We start from the raw sequence: 21,307 nt of genomic DNA on the forward strand, positions 1-21,307 counted from the left end.
ATGTAGGAAAAAAGTAACAATTCTTTTTGGTTCTATGAATAATTTACAGAAACAAAATACCATACAGGTGCAATGTGCAGGTGATACTTTGAAATGCCAAACAAATGTTAAATACCTAGGCGCCATTCTTGACTAGTCTCTGTCTGGTGAGGATATGGCTATAGATGTTATTACCAAGGTAAATGCTAAGTTATAATTCCTCTACAGGAAAGCTTGGAATGTTGACAATACAACTAAGAAGATGCTGATTCAATGTCACTTTGACCATGTTAGCACTTCAAGGCACACTGGTTTAACCAAGAAATACAAGACTAGTTTACGGTGTAGTTTTCTTTTAAATGCACCATCAAGAACTCATATCAGAGCTCACGAATTTGAACTGGTCAGAATGTTAGCCGTGGAATAGCGTGTTAACCAACAAAATTAAACCTTGTTCATAACATTGTAAATAATAAAGCTCCAAATTGTTTTTCAGCTTATTTTCAACCAATATGCAACATCAACATTCAGTTGGAGCTCGAGTGAGTAGCACATCTCTCCTTTTGTAAAGTGAAATGGTAAATCTTAACTTTATTATTCCAGTATAGTATTATGGAATACACTACCAGGTCATGTTCAAAGTCAAAGTGCAAACCCCAGTTCAAAACACTAAACAATTCTTACTCATTGAATTTTCTTCTCAGGAGTCTTCTCCTTTTATTTGGCACTAATGTTTTAGCATGCTATGTATTAACACTCAGTAATATTTATCTTTTTCTTAAAAAAAAATTATTGTTGTTGTTTTTAACTTGTTACTGTAACTAGTCACACTGTCATTCCGTGTCTGTATTGCATCCATGTGGGGCACGTTATCTGAGGAACACAACGGAAATAAGTGCAAGTTGCTTTATTGTGTTATCCTTTAATTGTGATGGTACAGTATTTTATACAATGGCATTTTAATAATGAAATCAATCAATCAATCAATTCTTCCATCTGCTTCTACTCCCATTTCAACGATATGTATGCACGTTTTCTACGTGTTTCAATGTGGATGATTTCGATAACGTCCGTGAAAAGCCTTGTTCGTACTCATTTCTCCACTGTCACTCTTTTCTCCATGTTCTGCTCCTGCGCAGTGTAACAACTAGCAAGCACAAAATCCGTTTCCGGCTCCAGCACAGATGCACTGTGGGAGCTGTAGTTTTCACGGCTGCGATTTTAGACTCTCCTCCAAGAATGTCAACGCCACAAACCGTTTTACTGTGGAAAAAGTCACGAATGTCGACGGACTGAAATGTTCCACGTGACTACATGAACGTGTGCCCTTTAAATTCGATTATTTGGCACGGATGCCGTTTATTCGCACACTACAACAACCAACATCGCCCCTAATAAAAGCGAGGCAGTGTAAACACACAACTCCAGGAACATGAAAAGATCGGGTGACAGTGAAGGGGAGAAGAGAAGAAAGGTATTGATAGCGTTTTTCTCCCTTAGCTCTGGCATTTTTGTAAGGCGTGTCACTCGTTGAATAGCTAACGCTCCTTATGTGATGCTGCTGGTTGCATTTTGAAGGCTAGAGAGCTGCGAATGTCCACGCATTCCTCACCTTGCCTGTTTCCTTTATTGTGTTTTCCATTTTTTCCCCTCATTGTGCTACAGTGAGGAACAGTGCAGTGCATTAAAACCGTGTTTGGCTGCTAAATATACAGCTGTAGTCTACAGAATTCCCATCCTGATCATCCCACATAAGCAGGAAGTGTTGCACGCATTATATTTTGGGATAAAATAGCAGAAGCCACAATAAATGTATGTGATATTAAAATACAAACAGCAGGCAATATAAAAACTTAAATTATCAGATGCCATTGTGTTGTGAAGACACCAGTTTACTGTCTAATGCAAAAATGTGTAAGGAAATAAGTGTATATAACAGATTTGGGAGTGTGCCAGGACAGGCGTTTGCAGCTGTTAACAAATTAGTGCATGTGTTGAATCCAGTTTATGAATCAGGAATATTCTGGAACTGGACCTGGATCATGCTGAAGTTGTACTACTGACTCTGGACATGCACAACTTTGTGGCTCAGAAGTGGAAGTATTCAAATTTTCAAACTTTTCATGTACTATTTTCCAAAATTTAAAATAAACTCTTATTAATTTAACCTTTAAATATCATCACATTTTTCAGTAGGATGTATTACATATCAATATGCTCTACCAAATAGTTGAGTTGACCATTAGATGGTTAAGATAAAAGAAGTCTCTCGGAGAGCACATGTCTCAGCCAAGGCTGCATATATCCCAGAAAATATGTTCCGGCTCAAATTCAAAATAAAATCCCTCGTTTTCTAGGACATTATCCATCTGCTCACTGAATTTCATCAACATGCTCTCACAGCTTTTTGAGTTAAATGTTGCAATGTGCCAAACATTCTTTTGGAGCTCAGTTCCAGAATATATTCCAAATCACCTCCAAAAATGAATCACTTTTACCCCAGCACATAATCTATCCACTCAGCAGATTTCATTGAAGTCTGTTCAATACTTTTTGACTTATCCCACTAATAGGCAAAAACACTGGTGAGAAAATTATCTCCTTGATAGAGGTAGGAATTTGCAAGGTGGCCATGCAGCTGAGACTTCAGGCTTAAAGCCTTGTTCTGACACTGTGCCCTTCCAGGAATGGTGGTCTTATTCAGGAGTGTAAAAACGTTTGTCCCAGTTTGCATACTGCATGGAACACATGCAGCCTACTGCTGTCATTTCTGCTGTGAAAGATTCCTAAGTAAGACAGGTAGAGCTACATCTCACCATTAGTCCTATAGATTGTTTTAACAAGTCCATCAGAAAAGGTTTTCTGTCCAACAGTTCAAAGCTGGAAAGACAATCAGTTTGTAATGATATTAACGTAGGGGAAAACAAACAACAACAAAAAAACAGGAACTCATCATAAGTGACATTCTGTAAGGTGTCAGTCAGTGTTTGTTTTTCCTTGATAAATACATTTTAAATGTGTAGTCTAATTGAGTTTTACACAAAATTAATAAAATTTGTTTCATGTTGAAATTGAGTTACTATAGAGTTCCTTTTTGTGTTGTATTGCAAAATTGCTGCAAATTTTAATGCTTGTAAAGTATTTTTTTCCGACGGGATTCCATGTCAAATATAGGGACTTCACTTTTTGAGATCTTAACAGACGTCATGAAAGAGGGAGCACATGCATTTGTCTCCCCACTGACTCATTTTGGCAAACCAACTAAAAACACTGCAGCTATTGCTATTGACAACTGACACGGCAGACCTGTCCAGCAAATATCCAGCAAACGTTTTGTGTGAAATTTTCTAAGATTTTATCCAGAGTTCTCATCAGGATTCCAAAAGATGGCCTATTTTTCTTTTTCCATTTTATGTTAACTTATTGTCAATTCAGTCACAATTAAAGGTTTAACATGTTTCTTCAACCCTAAGCATATGTAGTCAACCCTCAAACAGCATAAACACTACAGATGTGCAATATTTGATGAATGTTGTTCTGAAACAATTAGCCAATAAATCAGTCAGTTAACCAGCAAAACAAATGACCCCTTTTGGTCAGTCATTTATTGGGGCGGTTGTAGGTCAGGCAGTAAAGCAGATTGGCTATTAATTGATGTTTTGTGGATTTGGTCTCCAGTTGCAGAGTGTCAACTAGAACCTGAAATTTCTGAGCCTTGGAGGCACATTAAGGTCACACCAAATTTGAGACAGTAATATACAGAAAGAAGAAACCTTGAATAATTGTTTGCAATATATTAACATTTGCTCATTTTTGTAGTTGAGACAAATTGGCTTTGTACAAAACAACAGACTGGTTTAAATAGGTTTTCACAGAGTTTAAGAAAGTGTCAAACCCAGAGAAGTTATTTTCAACCATTTTAAACAGTTCCAAACCAGCAGTAACATATGGTAAGATCCCGATACACTGTGTTGATCTATGAGGACATTTTTTATTTAAAAATGCATAAATAAACCAAACTTTGACTGAATAGAATAGCAATGAGATAATCAGGTTGTAAACCTTTTGCTCTTGCTTGCCTCTACTGGTGGTTGGCTCTCACTGCGGTATTGTATCACTTCCTGTTCCGGAGCACAGCGGTGTTTTGCTGTATCTGTTAGCTGTTTAATCTGCGCAGTTAGATTGATCTAGTTACCTAGATAACGATTTGTTTCACAGTGTTATCTTCACGTGCCTTAACTAAAGCACTCCCTCTGCTGAATCACCTCTAAATTATTTACACATTATTCACTTTGTGTGTTTTTAGGAATCCGCTAGCTTAGCGCAGCTACTAGCTCTTAGCCGGTTTAGCATGGCGGCTTCTCCTGTCTCTCCCGCACTTTTCTGCTCTGGGTGCGAAATGTTTAGTTATTCCTCGACCTCCTTTAGCAGTAATGGTACTTGTAATAAGTGTAGCTTATTTGTAGCTTTGGAGGCCAGGCTGGGCGAATTGGAGACTCGGCTCCGCACCGTGGAAAATTCTACAGCTAGCCAGGCCCCTGTAGTCGGTGCGGACCAAGGTAGCTTAGCCGCCGTTAGTTTCCCTCTAGCAGATCCCGAGCAGCCGGGAAAGCAGGCCGACTGGGTGACTGTGAGGAGGAAGCGTAGCCCTAAACAGAAGCCCCGTGTACACCGCCAACCCGTTCACATTTCTAACCGTTTTTCCCCACTCGGCGACACACCCGCCGAGGAACAAACTCTGGTTATTGGCGACTCTGTTTTGAGAAATGTGAAGTTAGCGACACCAGCAACCATAGTCAATTGTCTTCCGGGGGCCAGAGCAGGCGACATTGAAGGAAATTTGAAACTGCTGGCTAAGGCTAAGCGTAAATTTGGTAAGATTGTAATTCACATCGGCAGTAATGACACCCGGTTACGCCAATCAGAGGTCACTAAAATTAACATTGAATCGGTGTGTAACTTTGCAAAAACAATGTCGGACTCTGTAGTTTTCTCTGGGCCCCTCCCCAATCGGACCGGGAGTGACATGTTTAGCCGCATGTTCTCCTTGAATTGCTGGCTGTCTGAGTGGTGTCCAAAAAATGAGGTGGGCTTCATAGATAATTGGCAAAGCTTCTGGGGAAAACCTGGTCTTGTTAGGAGAGACGGCATCCATCCCACTTTGGATGGAGCAGCTCTCATTTCTAGAAATCTGGCCAATTTTCTTAAATCCTCCAAACCGTGACTATCCAGGGTTGGGACCAGGAAGCAGAGTTGTAGTCTTACACACCTCTCTGCAGCTTCTCTCCCCCTGCCATCCCCTCATTACCCCATCCCCGTAGAGACGGTGCCTGCTCCAAGACCACCAATAACCAGCAAAAATCTATTTAAGCATAAAAATTCAAAAAGAAAAAAATAATATAGCACCTTCAACTGCACCACAGACTAAAACAGTTAAATGTGGTCTATTAAACATTAGGTCTCTCTCTTCTAAGTCCCTGTTAGTAAATGATATAATAATTGATCAACATATTGATTTATTCTGCCTTACAGAAACCTGGTTACAGCAGGATGAATATGTTAGTTTAAATGAGTCAACACCCCCGAGTCACACTAACTGCCAGAACGCTCGTAGCACGGGCCGAGGCGGAGGATTAGCAGCAATCTTCCATTCCAGCTTATTAATTAATCAAAAACCCAGACAGAGCTTTAATTCATTTGAAAGCTTGACTCTTAGTCTTGTCCATCCAAATTGGAAGTCCCAAAAACCAGTTTTATTTGTTGTTATCTATCGTCCTCCTGGTCGTTACTGTGAGTTTCTCTGTGAATTTTCAGACCTTTTGTCTGACTTAGTGCTTAGCTCAGATAAGATAATTATAGTGGGCGATTTTAACATCCACACAGATGCTGAGAATGACAGCCTCAACACTGCATTTAATCTATTATTAGACTCAATTGGCTTTGCTCAAAATGTAAATGAGTCCACCCACCACTTTAATCATATCTTAGATCTTATTCTGACTTATGGTATGGAAATTGAAGACTTAACAGTATTCCCTGAAAACTCCCTTCTGTCTGATCATTTCTTAATAACATTTACATTTACTCTGATGGACTACCCAGCAGTGGGGAATAAGTTTCATTACACTAGAAGTCTTTCAGAAAGCGCTGTAACTAGGTTTAAGGATATGATTCCTTCTTTATGTTCTCTAATGCCATATACCAACACAGTGCAGAGTAGCTACCTAAACTCTGTAAGTGAGATAGAGTATCTCGTCAATAGTTTTACATCCTCATTGAAGACAACTTTGGATGCTGTAGCTCCTCTGAAAAAGAGAGCTTTAAATCAGAAGTGCCTGACTCCGTGGTATAACTCACAAACTCGCAGCTTAAAGCAGATAACCCGTAAGTTGGAGAGGAAATGGCGTCTCACTAATTTAGAAGATCTTCACTTAGCCTGGAAAAAGAGTCTGTTGCTCTATAAAAAAAAGCCCTCCGTAAAGCTAGGACATCTTACTACTCATCACTAATTGAAGAAAATAAGAACAACCCCAGGTTTCTTTTCAGCACTGTAGCCAGGCTGACAAAGAGTCAGAGCTCTATTGAGCCGAGTATTCCTTTATCTTTAACTAGTGATGACTTCATGACTTTCTTTGCTAATAAAATTTTTTAACTATTAGAGAAAAAATTACTCATAACCATCCCAAAGATGTATCGTTATCTTTGGCTGCTTTCAGTGATGCCGGTATTTGGTTAGACTCTTTCTCTCAGATTGTTCTGTCTGAGTTATTTTCATTAGTTACTTCATCCAAACCATCAACATGTCTATTAGACCCCATTCCTACCAGGCTGCTCAAGGAAGCCCTACCATTATTTAATGCTTCGATCTTAAATATGATCAATCTATCTTTATTAGTTGGCTATGTACCACAGGCTTTTAAGGTGGCAGTAATTAAACTATTACTTAAAAAGCCATCACTTGACCCAGCTATCTTAGCTAATTATAGGCCAATCTCCAACCTTCCTTTTCTCTCAAAAATTCTTGAAAGGGTAGTTGTAAAACAGCTAACTGATCATCTGCAGAGGAATGGTCTATTTGAAGAGTTTCAGTCAGGTTTTAGAATTCATCATAGTACAGAAACAGCATTAGTGAAGGTTACAAATGATCTTCTTATGGCCTCAGACAGTGGACTCATCTCTGTGCTTGTTCTGTTAGACCTCAGTGCTGCTTTTGATACTGTTGACCATAAAATTTTATTACAGAGATTAGAGCATGCCATAGGTATTAAAGGCACTGCGCTGCGGTGGTTTGAATCATATTTATCTTATAGATTACAATTTGTTCATGTAAATGGGGAATCTTCTTCACAGACTAAGGTTAATTATGGAGTTCCACAAGGTTCTGTGCTAGGACCAATTTTATTCACTTTATACATGCTTCCCTTAGGCAGTATTATTAGACGGCATTGCTTAAATTTTCATTGTTACGCAGATGATACCCAGCTTTATCTATCCATGAAGCCAGAGGACACACACCAATTAGCTAAACTGCAGGATTGTCTTACAGACATAAGGACATGGATGACCTCTAATTTCCTGCTTTTAAACTCAGATAAAACTGAAGTTATTGTACTTGGCCCCACAAATCTTAGAAACATGGTGTCTAACCAGATCCTTACTCTGGATGGCATTACCCTGACCTCTAGTAATACTGTGAGAAATCTTGGAGTCATTTTTGATCAGGATATGTCATTCAAAGCGCATATTAAACAAATATGTAAGACTGTTTTTTTGCATTTACGCAATATCTCTAAAATTAGAAAGGTCTTGTCTCAGAGTGAACCTGAAAAACTAATTCATGCATTTATTTCCTCTAGGCTGGACTATTGTAATTCATTATTATCAGGTTGTCCTAAAATATTCCCTGAAAAGCCTTCAGTTAATTCAAAATGCTGCAGCTAGAGTACTGACGGGGACTAGAAGGAGAGAGCATATCTCACCCATATTGGCCTCTCTTCATTGGCTTCCTGTTAATTCTAGAATAGAATTTAAAATTCTTCTTCTTACTTATAATGTTTTGAATAATCAGGTCCCTTCTTATCTTAGGGACCTCATAGTACCATATCACCCCAATAGAGCGCTTCGCTCTCAGACTGCAGGCTTACTTGTAGTTCCTAGGGTTTGTAAGAGTAGAATGGGAGGCAGAGCCTTCAGCTTTCAGGCTCCTCTCCTGTGGAACCAGCTCCCAATTCGGATCAGGGAGACAGACACCCTCTCTACTTTTAAGATTAGGCTTAAAACTTTCCTTTTTGCTAAAGCTTATAGTTAGGGCTGGATCAGGTGACCCTGAACCATCATTTAGTTATGCTGCTATAGACTTAGACTGCTGGGGGGTTCCCATGATGCACTGAGTGTTTCTTTCTCTTTTTGCTCTGTATGCACCACTCTGCATTTAATCATTAGTGATTGATCTCTGCTCCCCTCCACAGCATGTCTTTTTCCTGGTTTTCTCCCTCAGCCCCAACCAGTCCCAGCAGAAGACTGCCCCTCCCTGAGCCTGGTTCTGCTGGAGGTTTCTTCCTGTTAAAAGGGAGTTTTTCCTTCCCACTGTCGCCAAGTGCTTGCTCACAGGGGGTCGTTTTGACCATTGGGGTTTTTACGTAATTATTGTATGGCCTTGTCTTACAATATAAAGCGCCTTGTGGCAACTGTTTGTTGTGATTTGGCGCTATATAAATAAAATTGATTGATTGATTGATTGATTAAACAGTCATGCACCAATGTTTAAACGGAACTTGAAGCCCCTGAAATTGGTTTTAAACTATGCCCCATTTGTTTTTGAACTGGGATTAACCAGGTCTAAAATAATGGTGTATTAGTTTAAAGTGATCATATCTGAAATGTACTGACTTTGGCTCATTGTCAGACATCAACTGACTATAGTTTGGATTGTTACTTTGTTTAAATAAGAAATAAGAAATAAATATATGAACTTATAATGTGATTTAAACAAATGGTTTATTGTCATAAGTACACAATATCATAAATAGGTATAAAAATATATTTTTTCTTTGACAATAAAATAAACTGATTCATTATTTCAGCACTCATAGCAGGGATAGAATCATGCAATGGTACTTTGGTACATAACTAATGGAAGTAAAATTACTTACACCTGCTGCAAAATGCTTGCAGAGATGGGGTGCATTTATAACTTGTATTTCGTGCTGACCTGGGCTGAACCAGGCTTTCATATGCTGCATAAGTGTGCTTATGATTTATGAAGATCCACAGGAAAAGGATGGAAAGGACTCAAGATATCCTCAGCTGGATTTGGCCTTTAGTCACCTCTCTGTGTGTCTGTCTGTCTGCACTCTCGGTCTGTTTCTCCTCTTATCTCCTGACTTGGCTGATGTACACTGTGGCACGTGTTTGGATCATGTTAGACAGCAGTGAAACTATGTAGGACGTCGTTCCTCCTGTTTATGAAAGCAGCTATGGTGGCCAGATGAGCGGCTGAGAGAGAGAGAGATCTCATTCCAGCTGGCCCTCAGGCAGTCAGGCAGCACTGCACAGACCTAATGGCTTAGCTTCCTTTCTCTTTAGATACATAAGAGGATGAGCAAGAGGAATTGTAATTGCAAAATGTCTGTATGACTGTTGAGTACCCAAGGAAAGAGATCCATACATTTTGCAGTGTTGTAATATCAGTAGTTGTATAATGATGCAGTTAATTAATACATTGGTTATCTGTATGTGTCATCCAGCAAACGTGAGAGTGTTTGTAATGCTGCACAATGTGAGGGATGATTACTCCACTGGCATTCTGAGTTGGGAAATCCACGTACCAGCTAATTAGTGTCTAGTGGCTACCCAGTCGAGAATACATCACCACAGTTGAGACAATATATGGACAGGTGGTACACCATGCTGCATGTTTGTTTTCAGGCAAGTAGGGCAGGACGTACAGTACTGCATGTTTGCCTACAGCTGTTAAAAATAATGAAAAGCTGCTCAATATGAAATATTTCTAAAATGTTTTGGGATGCATGATATTGTATTTTTGATGACATTTGATACGACAGCTCTTGGTGAAATTCTGTTGTATCTACATTTATGGTATATGTCCACCAGGCGGAGATATTGCTCCATTTCAAGAACCTTGAGTACAGGCTGCTGTGGGACACAATGACAAACCTGTTGCTTATAGTAGTAGATGGCAATATTTTGAAACTAATTTTGGCCAGTACTGATGCTGATATTGGGGGTGTGTGTGTATATGTATATATATTATATATTTAAAGACATGTCACACATTGTGTAATGTCCCGTTAGCAACACAACATCAAAGTATTCATGATTTTAAGTCTATCCATGCACATGCCGTAATAATTAGTGGTTGCTGATGTATTTTATTGCTAATTATTCGTCTCGCTCGGTGAGTCAGCGGGTGCATTTCCGGAAAACGTCTTACTCGCCATTTCTTGCCATTTGTAGTGCTATGTGACTAAAACGATTAATCCAGGTTTTGAGTATATTTCTTATTGTTACATGGGAAACAATGTACCAATAGATTCAGTAGATTCTCACAAATCCAACGAGACCAAGCATTCATAATATGCACACTCTTAAGGCTATGAAATTGGTCTGTTAGTAAAAAAAGTAGAAAAGGGGGTGTTCACAATAATAGTAGCATCTGCTGTTGACACTACACACTCAAAACTATTATGTTCAAACTGCTTTTTTAGCAATCCTGTGAATCACTAAACTAGTATTTAGTTGTATAACCATAGTTTTTCATGATTTCTTCACATCTGTGAGGTATGGAGTCAACCAACTTGTGGCACCTTTCAGCTGTTATTCCACTCCAAGATTCTTTAACAACATTCCACAATTCATTCACATTTCTTGGTTTTGCTTCAGAAACAGCTTTTTTGATGTTACCCCACAAGTTCTCAATTGGATTTAGGTCCGGGGATTGGGCAGGCCACTCCAAAACATTAATTTTGTTGGTTTGGAACCAAGATTTTGCTCGTTTACTAGTGTGCTTGGGGTCATTGTCTTGTTGAAACACCTATTTCAAGGGCATGTCCTCTTCAGCATAAGGCAACATGACCTCTTCAAGTATTTTGACATATCCAAACTGATCCATGATACCTGGTATGCGATATATAGGCCCAACACCATAGTAGGAGAAACATGCCCATATCATGATGCTTGCACCACCATGCTTCATTGTCTTCACTGTGAACTGTGGCTTGAATTCAGAGTTTGGGGGTCGTCTCACAAACTGTCTGCGGCCCTTGGACCCAAAAAGAACAATTTTACTCTCATCAGTCCACAAAATATTCCTCCATTTCTCTTTAGGCCAGTTTATGTGTTCTTTGGCAAATTGTAACCTCTTCTGCACATCTTTTATTTAACAGAGGACTTTGCGGGGGATTCTTGCAAATAAATTAGCTTCACACAGGCATCTTCTAACTGTCACAGCACTTACAGGTAACTCCAGACTGTCTTTGATCATCCTGGAGCTGATCAGTGGGTGAGCCTTTGCCATTCTGGTTATTCTTCTATCCATTTTGATGGTTGTTTTCCATTTTCTTCCACACGTCTCTGTTTTTTGTGTCCATTTTAAAGCATGGAGATCATTGTAGATGAACAGCCTATAATTTTTTGCACCTGCGTATATGTTTTCCCCTCTCCAATCAACTTTTTAATCAAACTACACTGTTCTTCTGAACAGTGTCTTGAACGTCCCATTTTCCTCAGGCTTTCAAGAGAAAAGCATATTCAACAGGTGCTGGCTTCATCCTTAAATAGGGAAAACCTGATTCACACCTGTTTGTTCCCCAAAATTGACGAACTCACTGACTGAATGCCACACTACTATTATTGTGAACACCCCCTTTTCTACTTTTTTTTTACTAATAGCCCATTTTCATAGCCTTAAAGGTGTGCATATCATGAATGCTTGGTCTTGTTGGATTTGTGAGAATCTACTGAATCTACTGGTACCTTGTTTCCCATGTAACAATAAGACATATACTCAAAACCTGGATTAATCTTTTTAGTCACATAGCACTACTATTATTCTGAACACTACTGTACATTTTAGCAACTGCAGAAACATCCTGATGGCAGACAGAAACAAACGCTGCTACCTCTGATAACGAAGCTTCTTTGCTTTCATTAGAAAGTGATAGCTTGGATTTACATAGGATGTACAGAGAGGAGACGACACATTTCAGCCCAAAACTCTTAATTTTTTAGAGTCTGTCGGATTTTGGATCCTAACATGTGCTGACTCTGCTGACTGATGCAGGATGCTATTTTACTGCTGCTGTGAATGCACACATGGAACATCTCCACGATGCTGTTTTTAGAGTCTGCCAGAACATGCAAATATGTTTCTTACATTAGAAAAAGTCTGAATACATTATTTTCAGGAGATAATGGACTTTCTATCTAACACGTGAGAGAACTTTGTGAGGAGCTGATCCCAGAGCTGCCGTGGGAATACACCAAAATAGCTGAGATTATTGGAGACAGAGCTGTTTTTGGAAGTGGCCAAGAGAATCCAGTAGTCATGGCTCTGGGGGGGTGGGGTGGATGCACCTGTCCGCCCCGTGTGGGATGATCCTTTTTCTTCGTCTTCTTCTAAATCAGTACCACAGTGGGAAAACGTCTCATGCCTGCGGCCATGGTCAGCCCCCGCGCACAGAGGTGGGCTTAATCACTAGTCTGGACCTCTTTGATGGCGTGGATGTGGACATTGTTCTCTGGCTGGCAATTGCATGCCATCCGTGTGTGACAGTGCCAGTTGGGACCTCTTTGTTGGAGTGGACATGGACAATATTCTCCGGCTGCTGATTGCATGCCATCGGTGTGTAACTGTGTCAGTCGGGACCTCTTTGTTGGAGTGGACATGGACAATATTCTCCGGCTGCCGATTGCATGCCATCAGTGTGTAACAGTGCCAGTCGGGACCTCTTTGTTGGAGTGGACCTGGTCATTATTCTTCGGCTGGCAATTGCGCATGATCTGTGCATAATGATTTTTTTTTTGATGGTGTTGACTTTAGGCCTGGTTCACACGGCAAGATAATTAGGCCAATATCGGACCCGATCTTCCCCTTCCGACAATCTTAAGGATGCTCCGACAATCATGATGATGCTAAAGATAATCTTGTCAGATATTCCTGCTGTGTGTGGTGTGTTAAGAGCATTCTGATGGGCTTGGAAGGATGTCAGGAGTGTTCCGATCACAAATCAGGATATTCAACATGTTGGATTTTTTTGGACCGATATCGCAGTGTGTGTTGTGTCCTCTGACCAGCCAATCAGAAAGTGAGGTGACGGACATACGCTGTGGAAAATAAAATCAAAACAGCTGTTCTGACTTACCAGGAAGTCCGGTGGTCACGCTGTCTCTACTCCTTTAAAGAACGCCTTTTCTTTTTCTTTTTGTATTGTTTTTTCCCTCTGTTTTAAATAGTCCACAAAGTATCTCTGTTTGTTTACTCTGAAGTCACGTTTAATCTCGAGAGATTTTACGAGATTTCCTGTCTGAGCTGGGAATGTGCGTGTGTGAAATCTGTTCGTGTGTGGTGGTGTTGTCCTTACCGTGTGGCTGTAAACCACACACTGTATGATCAAAACTGTTAGATCTATGTTTTTTTATCTTCACATGTGTGGTCTCTCAGGTTTTGGGAACCTAAATATAATTTTAAAATCCTGTCATGTGAACCAGGCCTTACATATTTAATCCTGGAAAACATTCTACAAATGGGTCAGTGCCCAGTTCTTTTTTTTTTTTTTTGTATTTTGTTCTCCTCAGTGGAGCTGGTAGGCTTCATAATTTTTATTTTACTCAGAGAGAGTCTGCCCACGGAGTGTTACGCTGCTTTTCAGGTTGCTTAATCACACAGATACATTTTTAGATTTTTCATAGTTATATTGATGACAGCACTTGTAAGCATATACAAAGATGACCCTCTAACAGAGACTGTTTTTAACAGGCTGTGTTCATGACTAATGGATGTGCACTTGCACTAAGTCTTCTCACAGTGGAGAGCGGCTGTTGCTTTTACCGTGACTGCATCAAAATGAACAGTTATCACTTAAAAAGGAGTCACCATAACACAACATCACACTTTTGTAAACTTTGTAATTAATCTGCAGCTCCATTCTTAATGTAAGCAGCTATATTTCTTTCAACAGTGCGCTGGGACATTTCGTTAAAGCTGTGTAAACGACACTGTTGGAAACACACGGAACTAACAAGTACTTTTTATTGTGAATGCCTTATACTTCAAGACCGGTCACACATAAAGTAATCCCGGTGTTGCAGACTGAACAGTTCCCCCTAAAAATCGGTCCGCCCTGCCTTCACTGCGCATGCATCATCAGCCACGGTTCAGCGCTTATCACCTCGTTTCTGGTAAAATCTGCACTCCATTCATCGTCTATCTCAGCGACAGATATCTGAAGCTTTTGTACAACAATCACTTCCACATAAATTCAGCATTATATGATCATAAAAGACAGAGGACGCAATCAGAGCGCAGCAGCCAAATGAGCTGCTAGCTGTTGCGTACAATGTGCCTCCGTTATTTCAAAGCATCACAGATTACTGCCTTGTTTCTGCTTAAAACTGACTTTAGAATGATTTAAGAGGTTTTACCTTGTCATCTGATGGTTAATTATCCCATTAATCCATTTGATCGCTTTGGGTGAAGATAGTCTGTCTCAGACGAGCTGCTGTGGTTGCAAATGACGCATGTGCAGTGAAGGCAGGCAGACCAATTTTTAGGATGTTTACCATTTGGTCTGCGACACCAGTGTATCATTGGATGGTCACTAACAGCCTAAATGTAAGTTATGATTTCTGTGCGACATGCCCTTTAGGGCAGTGTTCCACTGGTGTTTAGGAGGATTTGCGTATGGAACGCACACAAAATTGGCTCATATTCGCTTAACATCCGCAATATGTGTGAAACATGCTTGTATGAGTCGGCCGACTCCCGCACACGTGTGCAATTATCCGCAGAGGCACGTTTTTCCGTTTCCAGGATTTTTGAGCTGCACAAAATTTTGGCTGCGGATGACATCCGCCTCACATACTCCATACATACGAGGTCTATTAGAAAAGTATCCAACCTTATTCTTTTTTTCAAAAACCATATGGATTTGAATCACATGTGATTGCGTCAGACAAGCTTGAACCCTCGTGCGCATGCGTGAGTTTTTCCACGCCTGTCGGTTGCGTCATTCGCCTGTGAGCAGACTTTGAGTGAGGAGTGGTCCAGCCTCCTCGTCGTTGTTTCATTGCCAGGAAATGGCAGAATGATTTGGGCTTTTTTTCCATCAGAATTTTTTCAGAAACTGTTAGAGACTGGCAGCTGGAAACCATTAGAAAAATTTCTCTGGCTTTCGGTGAAAATGTTACGGGCTTGGTAGAGAATAAGGAGTGTTACTGTCGCTTTAAGGACGGCCCCCAGCGACTGGTGGTGCGCCGCGCTCCGAAGCCGCCATCGACAGGCTGAGCGACCATTTCATTTCTAAACGGATGGCTGTATGGATCTGTGACCATCGTGTGCAATTTCTCTGGTTATCACAAGAGCTGGACATAAACCATTTTCCAGGAGATTTCACTTTTAACAAGAGATTTTGTCATGGAAAGCTGAGCGGAGGCTTCGCGCGTCACGATGGATTCGCTACTGGAGCGAGACAAAACCACCTCTGTTTTGGTCTCACAGGACGGCTTTGAGATGGCGTTCAGACAGCTGTCGGTGTTTTTTCCATTGAGTGATTATCCGAGAAATTGTGGATGTGCCTGGACATGCCAGAACATGTCCCGTGAGGCTTCATCATGGCGTTGCTTTGCGCCATGCGGCACCGCCGCGACGTGCGAAGCCTCTGCTCCTCTTTCCATGACAAAAACTCCTGTAACAGTGGAATGTGCCGTTCATTTCCAAACTGGACGCTGTGTTTTATCCGCGCGAAGCCTCCGCTCAGCTTTCCATGACAAAATCTCTTGTTAAAAGTGAAATCTGCCGGAAAATGGTGGATGTCCAGCTCTTGTGATAACCAGAGAAATTGCACACGATGGTCATGGATCCATACAGCCATCCGTTTAGAAATGAAATGGTCGCTCAGCCTGTCGATGGCGGCTTCGGAGTGCGGCGCACCACCAGTCGCTGGGGGCCATCCTTAAAGCGACAGTAACACTCCTTATTCTCTACCAAGCCCGTAACATTTTCACCGACAGCCAGATAAATTTTTCTAATGGTTTCCAGCTGCCAGTCTCTAACAGTTTCTGAAAAAATTCTGATGGGAAAAAAAGCCCAAATCATTCCGCCATTTCCTGGCAATCACACGTGATTCAAATCCATATGGTTTTTGAAAAAAATAATACGGTCGGATACTTTTCTAATAGACCTCATACACAAACATACTCAATCTATGCACTGTATATTCGCTGTCATCTGCTCATATCCGCAATTGACAGTGATTTGTGGCCTTGCAGCGGACTGGGACAGTGTTTAAAATGGATATTTTGTGTGCCTATCATATCCACATCACGAATTAAAATAAGTTGTAGCGACTGCATACAGATTGGCCACGAATAAAGCGTTTTTATTACGTCTGCTTTGCATCTGATTTGCGGCGGATGCAAATCAGATGCGCTGTGTTCACAGCTGGATGCCGTTCTTTGTTCTACCGGCTGCCACGTGCTCTGTGCTGGATGCTGCCTATATAAAATAATTATTTTGTGGCGGATTAATCATTTTATTCTGCAAATTGCCTGTTGAAAACGGCTCTAATCACCTTCTGCATCAGAGGAAGCTGGAGCCGGGCCGTTCACGCGTGTGAACAGCTCCAGCTGCAGAAAGCATTTTGAGCTGTCTAAAAAAGTAATTATTTGACTTGTTTACATTGTCCAGGCTTGATAAAACAGTTGTGTGTTTTTTCCTTCTTGTCTGCAGCTGTTACAGCATTTATTCCTGTGTTTATAACAGATTTAAGTTCTTGTTATAATCGTTCAAACAAGCTGCGCTCTGGTGCGATCTGCTGACGTCACCACTCGCCCTGTTCACTGCTTCTTTACTCCAATCAACTTGTCCAAGTCCAGCAACTGCTCCAGAGGCTGTATTGTTGGTGTGAATAGTAATGCCGACAGTCTGAGTGTGCTTCATTTATGACCACAATGCAGATGCCGTGTGCGATAAATCATAACACTGTGTAACAAATTTTTATTTTTGTTTTGTTCCTGGGTACACAGTGTGTTTTCCTAACCTGTTATGCCTTAAATAAATAGAAAATAGCTGTTATTCCACAGAAACTTTGCTTCTGTGATCAGGACAATGATATTTTGAAATTTGTCTGTTTTCAAGAATATTTTCGATTCGCCTTCACTACTACTGAGTAGTCTTCTAGAATATTCTATAACTGCTAGAACGGTCCAGAATTTTCTAGAAGTTTCCAGAATTATCTAGAAATTTCAAGAAACTTTTAGAAATTTCTAGAACGTTAAAAAAAATAAAATCAAAGTTTGTGCTGAATGTAGTCATTTTTCCATAGACTTTAGACATAAGCAGTTGAAATATAACCGAAGCCAGGAACAAAAATTGTGTTACATAGTGTAATACACCCTAATGATAATCGCAATGCATCAGATCCGTTTCCTCACTACATTGTTCATCATATATTTGCTATATATTATTAATATATCCGTAATTCATACTGGGACATTTGTCATTTTTGGCCATTTTTGTTGCGGACGACAACAAATGCCCGTAATTTGTCTGCTCAATTCATGCGCAATTAATCCTCTCCCCAGTGGGACAGGGCCCTTAGGTTTTTTGAAAAACAAAGCCAAGAACTACAGTTATCTTATTATTCTTATTGTGATGACATACTTGTTGTAAATGCAAACAAACAAGACAAACATTAGATTATCTTCTAAATGTGTACATTTTACAAATTCACTTATGAAAAACAAATTATTTCAGACAGGACAAGATGTAAATTACATGACAGTGCAACATGTCATTACAGTAACATTTTCTGTCAGCCACCAACGGTACCCACTGACAGACAGTGAGCTCTTTATCGCTCAACATAAAAAAAATGCCAATTTTTTTTCATGACATACAGTATACTTTTTAAATGAAACTGTAAATCATCTGATACTTGAACAGGTTTGCACGAGACAGTTTCCTTTTCTGAGACAAATAAAAGCAGCTGAAGTCAAAGAATCTAGAAGTAAAAAGTTTAAAGTTCATTACTTGCAACATCGGGTGCTTAGAACCATCTGAAAATGATAATATCATTTATCAAAGTTAAGTTGTTTCTGCAAAAAATATATTTTCCAGACCCTTCAAATTGTGCAGTTTGAAGTAGGGAATTGAAAATATGGTTAATGGAAACAACTGTATTTAGAAAAAAATTAGATTAGATAGATAGAACTTTATTGATCCCTTGGGAAGACTCCCTCATGGAGATTGAGGTCCCAGAAGCATTGTATAGCAACACACAGGGTAAGAAGCACACAGAGTATCAAACGTATAGGGGAGGTGATGGTCTAGTGGTTAAAGCGTTGGGTTTGAGAGCAGAAGATCCTCAGTTCAAATCCCAGCCTGACTAGAAAATCAGTAAGGGCCCTTGGGCAAGGTCCTTAATCCCCTAGTTGCTCCTTGTGTGTAGTGAGTGCCTTGTATAGCAGCACCCTCACATCGGGGTGAATGTGAGGCATTAGTGTGTAAAGCACTTTGAGCGTCTGATGCAGATGGAAAAGCGCTATATAAATGCAACCATTTATTTTTAAAGTGAAAGTAAAAAAGAATAACAACTTGAAAATATAAATATAGCAGTCATGGAGCATGAGGCGGGGTACGCCCTGGACAGGATGCCATTCTGTCGCCGGTTCTATGGTCAATTTAAAGTTTCCAATTCACCTAACCTGCGTGCCTTTGGATGTGGGAGGAAGCCGGAGCAGCCGGAGGGAACCCACACAAACACGGGGAGAACATGAAAATTCTACACAGAAAGGCCACAGGTGGGAATCGTACCTATGACCTTCTCGCTGTGAGACAACAGTGCTAACCACTGTTCCACCATTTGATAAAAGTAGAATAACATAATTTAATGCCATGGCTTTATTATTTCTGACTAAAAAATAATTTTAGGTCATTTTAAACTTTGACAAAATAAAAAATCAGAGATGTTTTAAAAAAAAAAAATATTTTATGACCCCTCATAGCCTATCTGCAGTACATTCAGGGCCCACCAGGGGGTAGCAGCCCACATGCAGTACTTTCTCCCCCCTGGTGGGACTGCAGCACACACTTTCCGAACTACTGGTTTCATGTCAACCTGCAGTTTAATTGGTGATTCAAAGTATAATTGCAAATGAATGTATTGGCAATTCTTCTACGTTTGCCTTTCCCCTTCACACGGGACACGCAAGATGTGTCTGAGTGTGTCGCTGCACCCCGCCCCATCACCACCACCAAAAGTCACACTTTTATCTGAGAAGGGAGGCTATTTTGGCTGGGGACAGAAAAAGTTAGCGAAAAATAGCTGTATTTTGTTGTTTTTCCTGCAGTCGCTGTAGTATTAAAAAATGTGCTCTATCCTAATGAATTAAAAACATCTCATTACACTTTATCAGTCATCACAGGATTAATTTCCACTTGTCCCTTTGCATGTGTGAAAGCAGCACTGACCCTGTCACGTAACCCGATGTTGTAATGCTTTCTTTGATGCAGGCGCACCATTTGGACAGTGATGACAAGGATAAAGTGCCGTGTCGAAATGGGATGTGTGTGTGCGTAAGCGGCGGCCTAAGTAATGATCACACAGGGTCACCAGATGTTGTGAGGTCTTGATCTTGGCCCAGCCCATTGCTTAGATCAGCCTCATTGGTTCGGTCTGGTTGTGGCACCTAGTGCAAGCTGTTTAGGGTATTTAATTTCTGAACACTCATTAAAATGGTTTGTGTTTCCCTTGGCAATTTAGTTAAATTAACAGCTACCGAGGTAAAAGCTGATTATGTGGCCACATAGCCAGACATGGTTTATCAATTCTCCCCCCACAAAATGTTAGCGAGTGAATTAGTGTAAAGGAAACGATTTATGGCAAGTAATGCCGACGTCCTGTCATGTCAGGGTTGGTGTTTTAGCACGAGGGGGGTGTCAGATTCAGCACAATCAGCAGCTTTGGGCTGTGCCGGCCATCTTTTTCTCCTCTCCTAACTGAGGCTACATGCTGCTTTCTCTATTAATGAGCCGGTAACGGGGAAATAGTGTTAGCTGCTGACATAAAACAAAGGTACAGATACCTTAGGCAGGGTACCACATAAGCTCCAGCAGACCTACAGTCGATTTACACCTAGGCATGTGTAGAATGGCAGAAGGTGGAACACTCGGCATGGGGGCCCTCAGAGCTCCATCAGACCCCCGCCGGTCGAGATCTGGAAAAGCCAGGGCTCAGAAAAATACGGCTGTGGCAGATAATGATACCATTACACTAATGGAGCTGGCAAATGAAGGAGAACCCAGATGCCCTGCTTTATTACCAGAGGGGGTCATTTCCTCGCTGCATTCCTAATGGCCTGAGCACACAGTATTGATCAGGCTATCATACTGCTAATCCTCTAAAGAATTACTTATCGCCAGCGAGGTGTCAACCCACTGCACGCCCTGCTCCAGTCTGGCCGCTGGGCGTCCAGCAGGGACCCACCAGGCCGGTTATCCAGTCATGATTTAGGGTAAAACAGAGATAGCGTATGGGAGGTCTTCAGCAGTGGTACGGTCAGCTCATTGTGTAAAGAGGTAAATGAACCTAACAGCTTCCATTTAATTAAGAAGCAGGCGAACAATGTGTTCAGTTTTATGACCCCACTGGCCGCTGTGTCGCAGTAGAAGCTGTGAGGTTGGTTGTTTTCCTCGGTAATTGTGCTGCCCTGTAAATAAGAGCAGGCAGGTCCTTTGCTGTCGGTGCCTCCGTCTGATCTTTATCTGTAAATGGAGTCTGATGTACACAAGAGCGACACATTTCTCATTTGAATCATGCAGCTGAGCATCACTTGTTTATCACACCAAACTCTACTTCTCAGTTGTCATGCAAATTTTCCATACTGGCTTTACAAGAAAACAAAAGAAAATGTTTCTGTTTCTGCTTACCCCTGGCATCATTACAAACAAATAAGACAACACAATACTTGGACCAGATCTGGTGACTTGTCATATCTGCAGCATGTATGTGCATTTGCATTGTCAGGCTATTTGATAGCATGGCATCATAGCGTGAGCAGACCCCGTGGTAACCTCTGACCTTGGCTAATC

At 40.8% G+C, this 21,307-nt stretch overlaps 1 protein-coding gene across 1 annotated transcript in view; it reads left to right on the forward strand.

Annotated features, from left to right (window-relative positions):
* Positions 1-1,191: 1,191 nt before the first annotated feature.
* Positions 1,192-21,307, forward strand: part of fto (FTO alpha-ketoglutarate dependent dioxygenase) — a 395,093-nt gene continuing 374,977 nt past the window's right edge. Inside the window, 2 exon segments of the mRNA XM_034186276.1 lie at positions 1,192-1,394; positions 1,397-1,453. Coding sequence (XP_034042167.1) covers positions 1,332-1,394; positions 1,397-1,453 — 120 coding nt within the window. The 5' untranslated portion in view covers positions 1,192-1,331.

The sequence above is a fragment of the Thalassophryne amazonica genome, chromosome 2 (genome assembly GCF_902500255.1).
Source record: "Thalassophryne amazonica chromosome 2, fThaAma1.1, whole genome shotgun sequence".
Lineage (NCBI taxonomy): Eukaryota > Metazoa > Chordata > Actinopteri > Batrachoidiformes > Batrachoididae > Thalassophryne > Thalassophryne amazonica.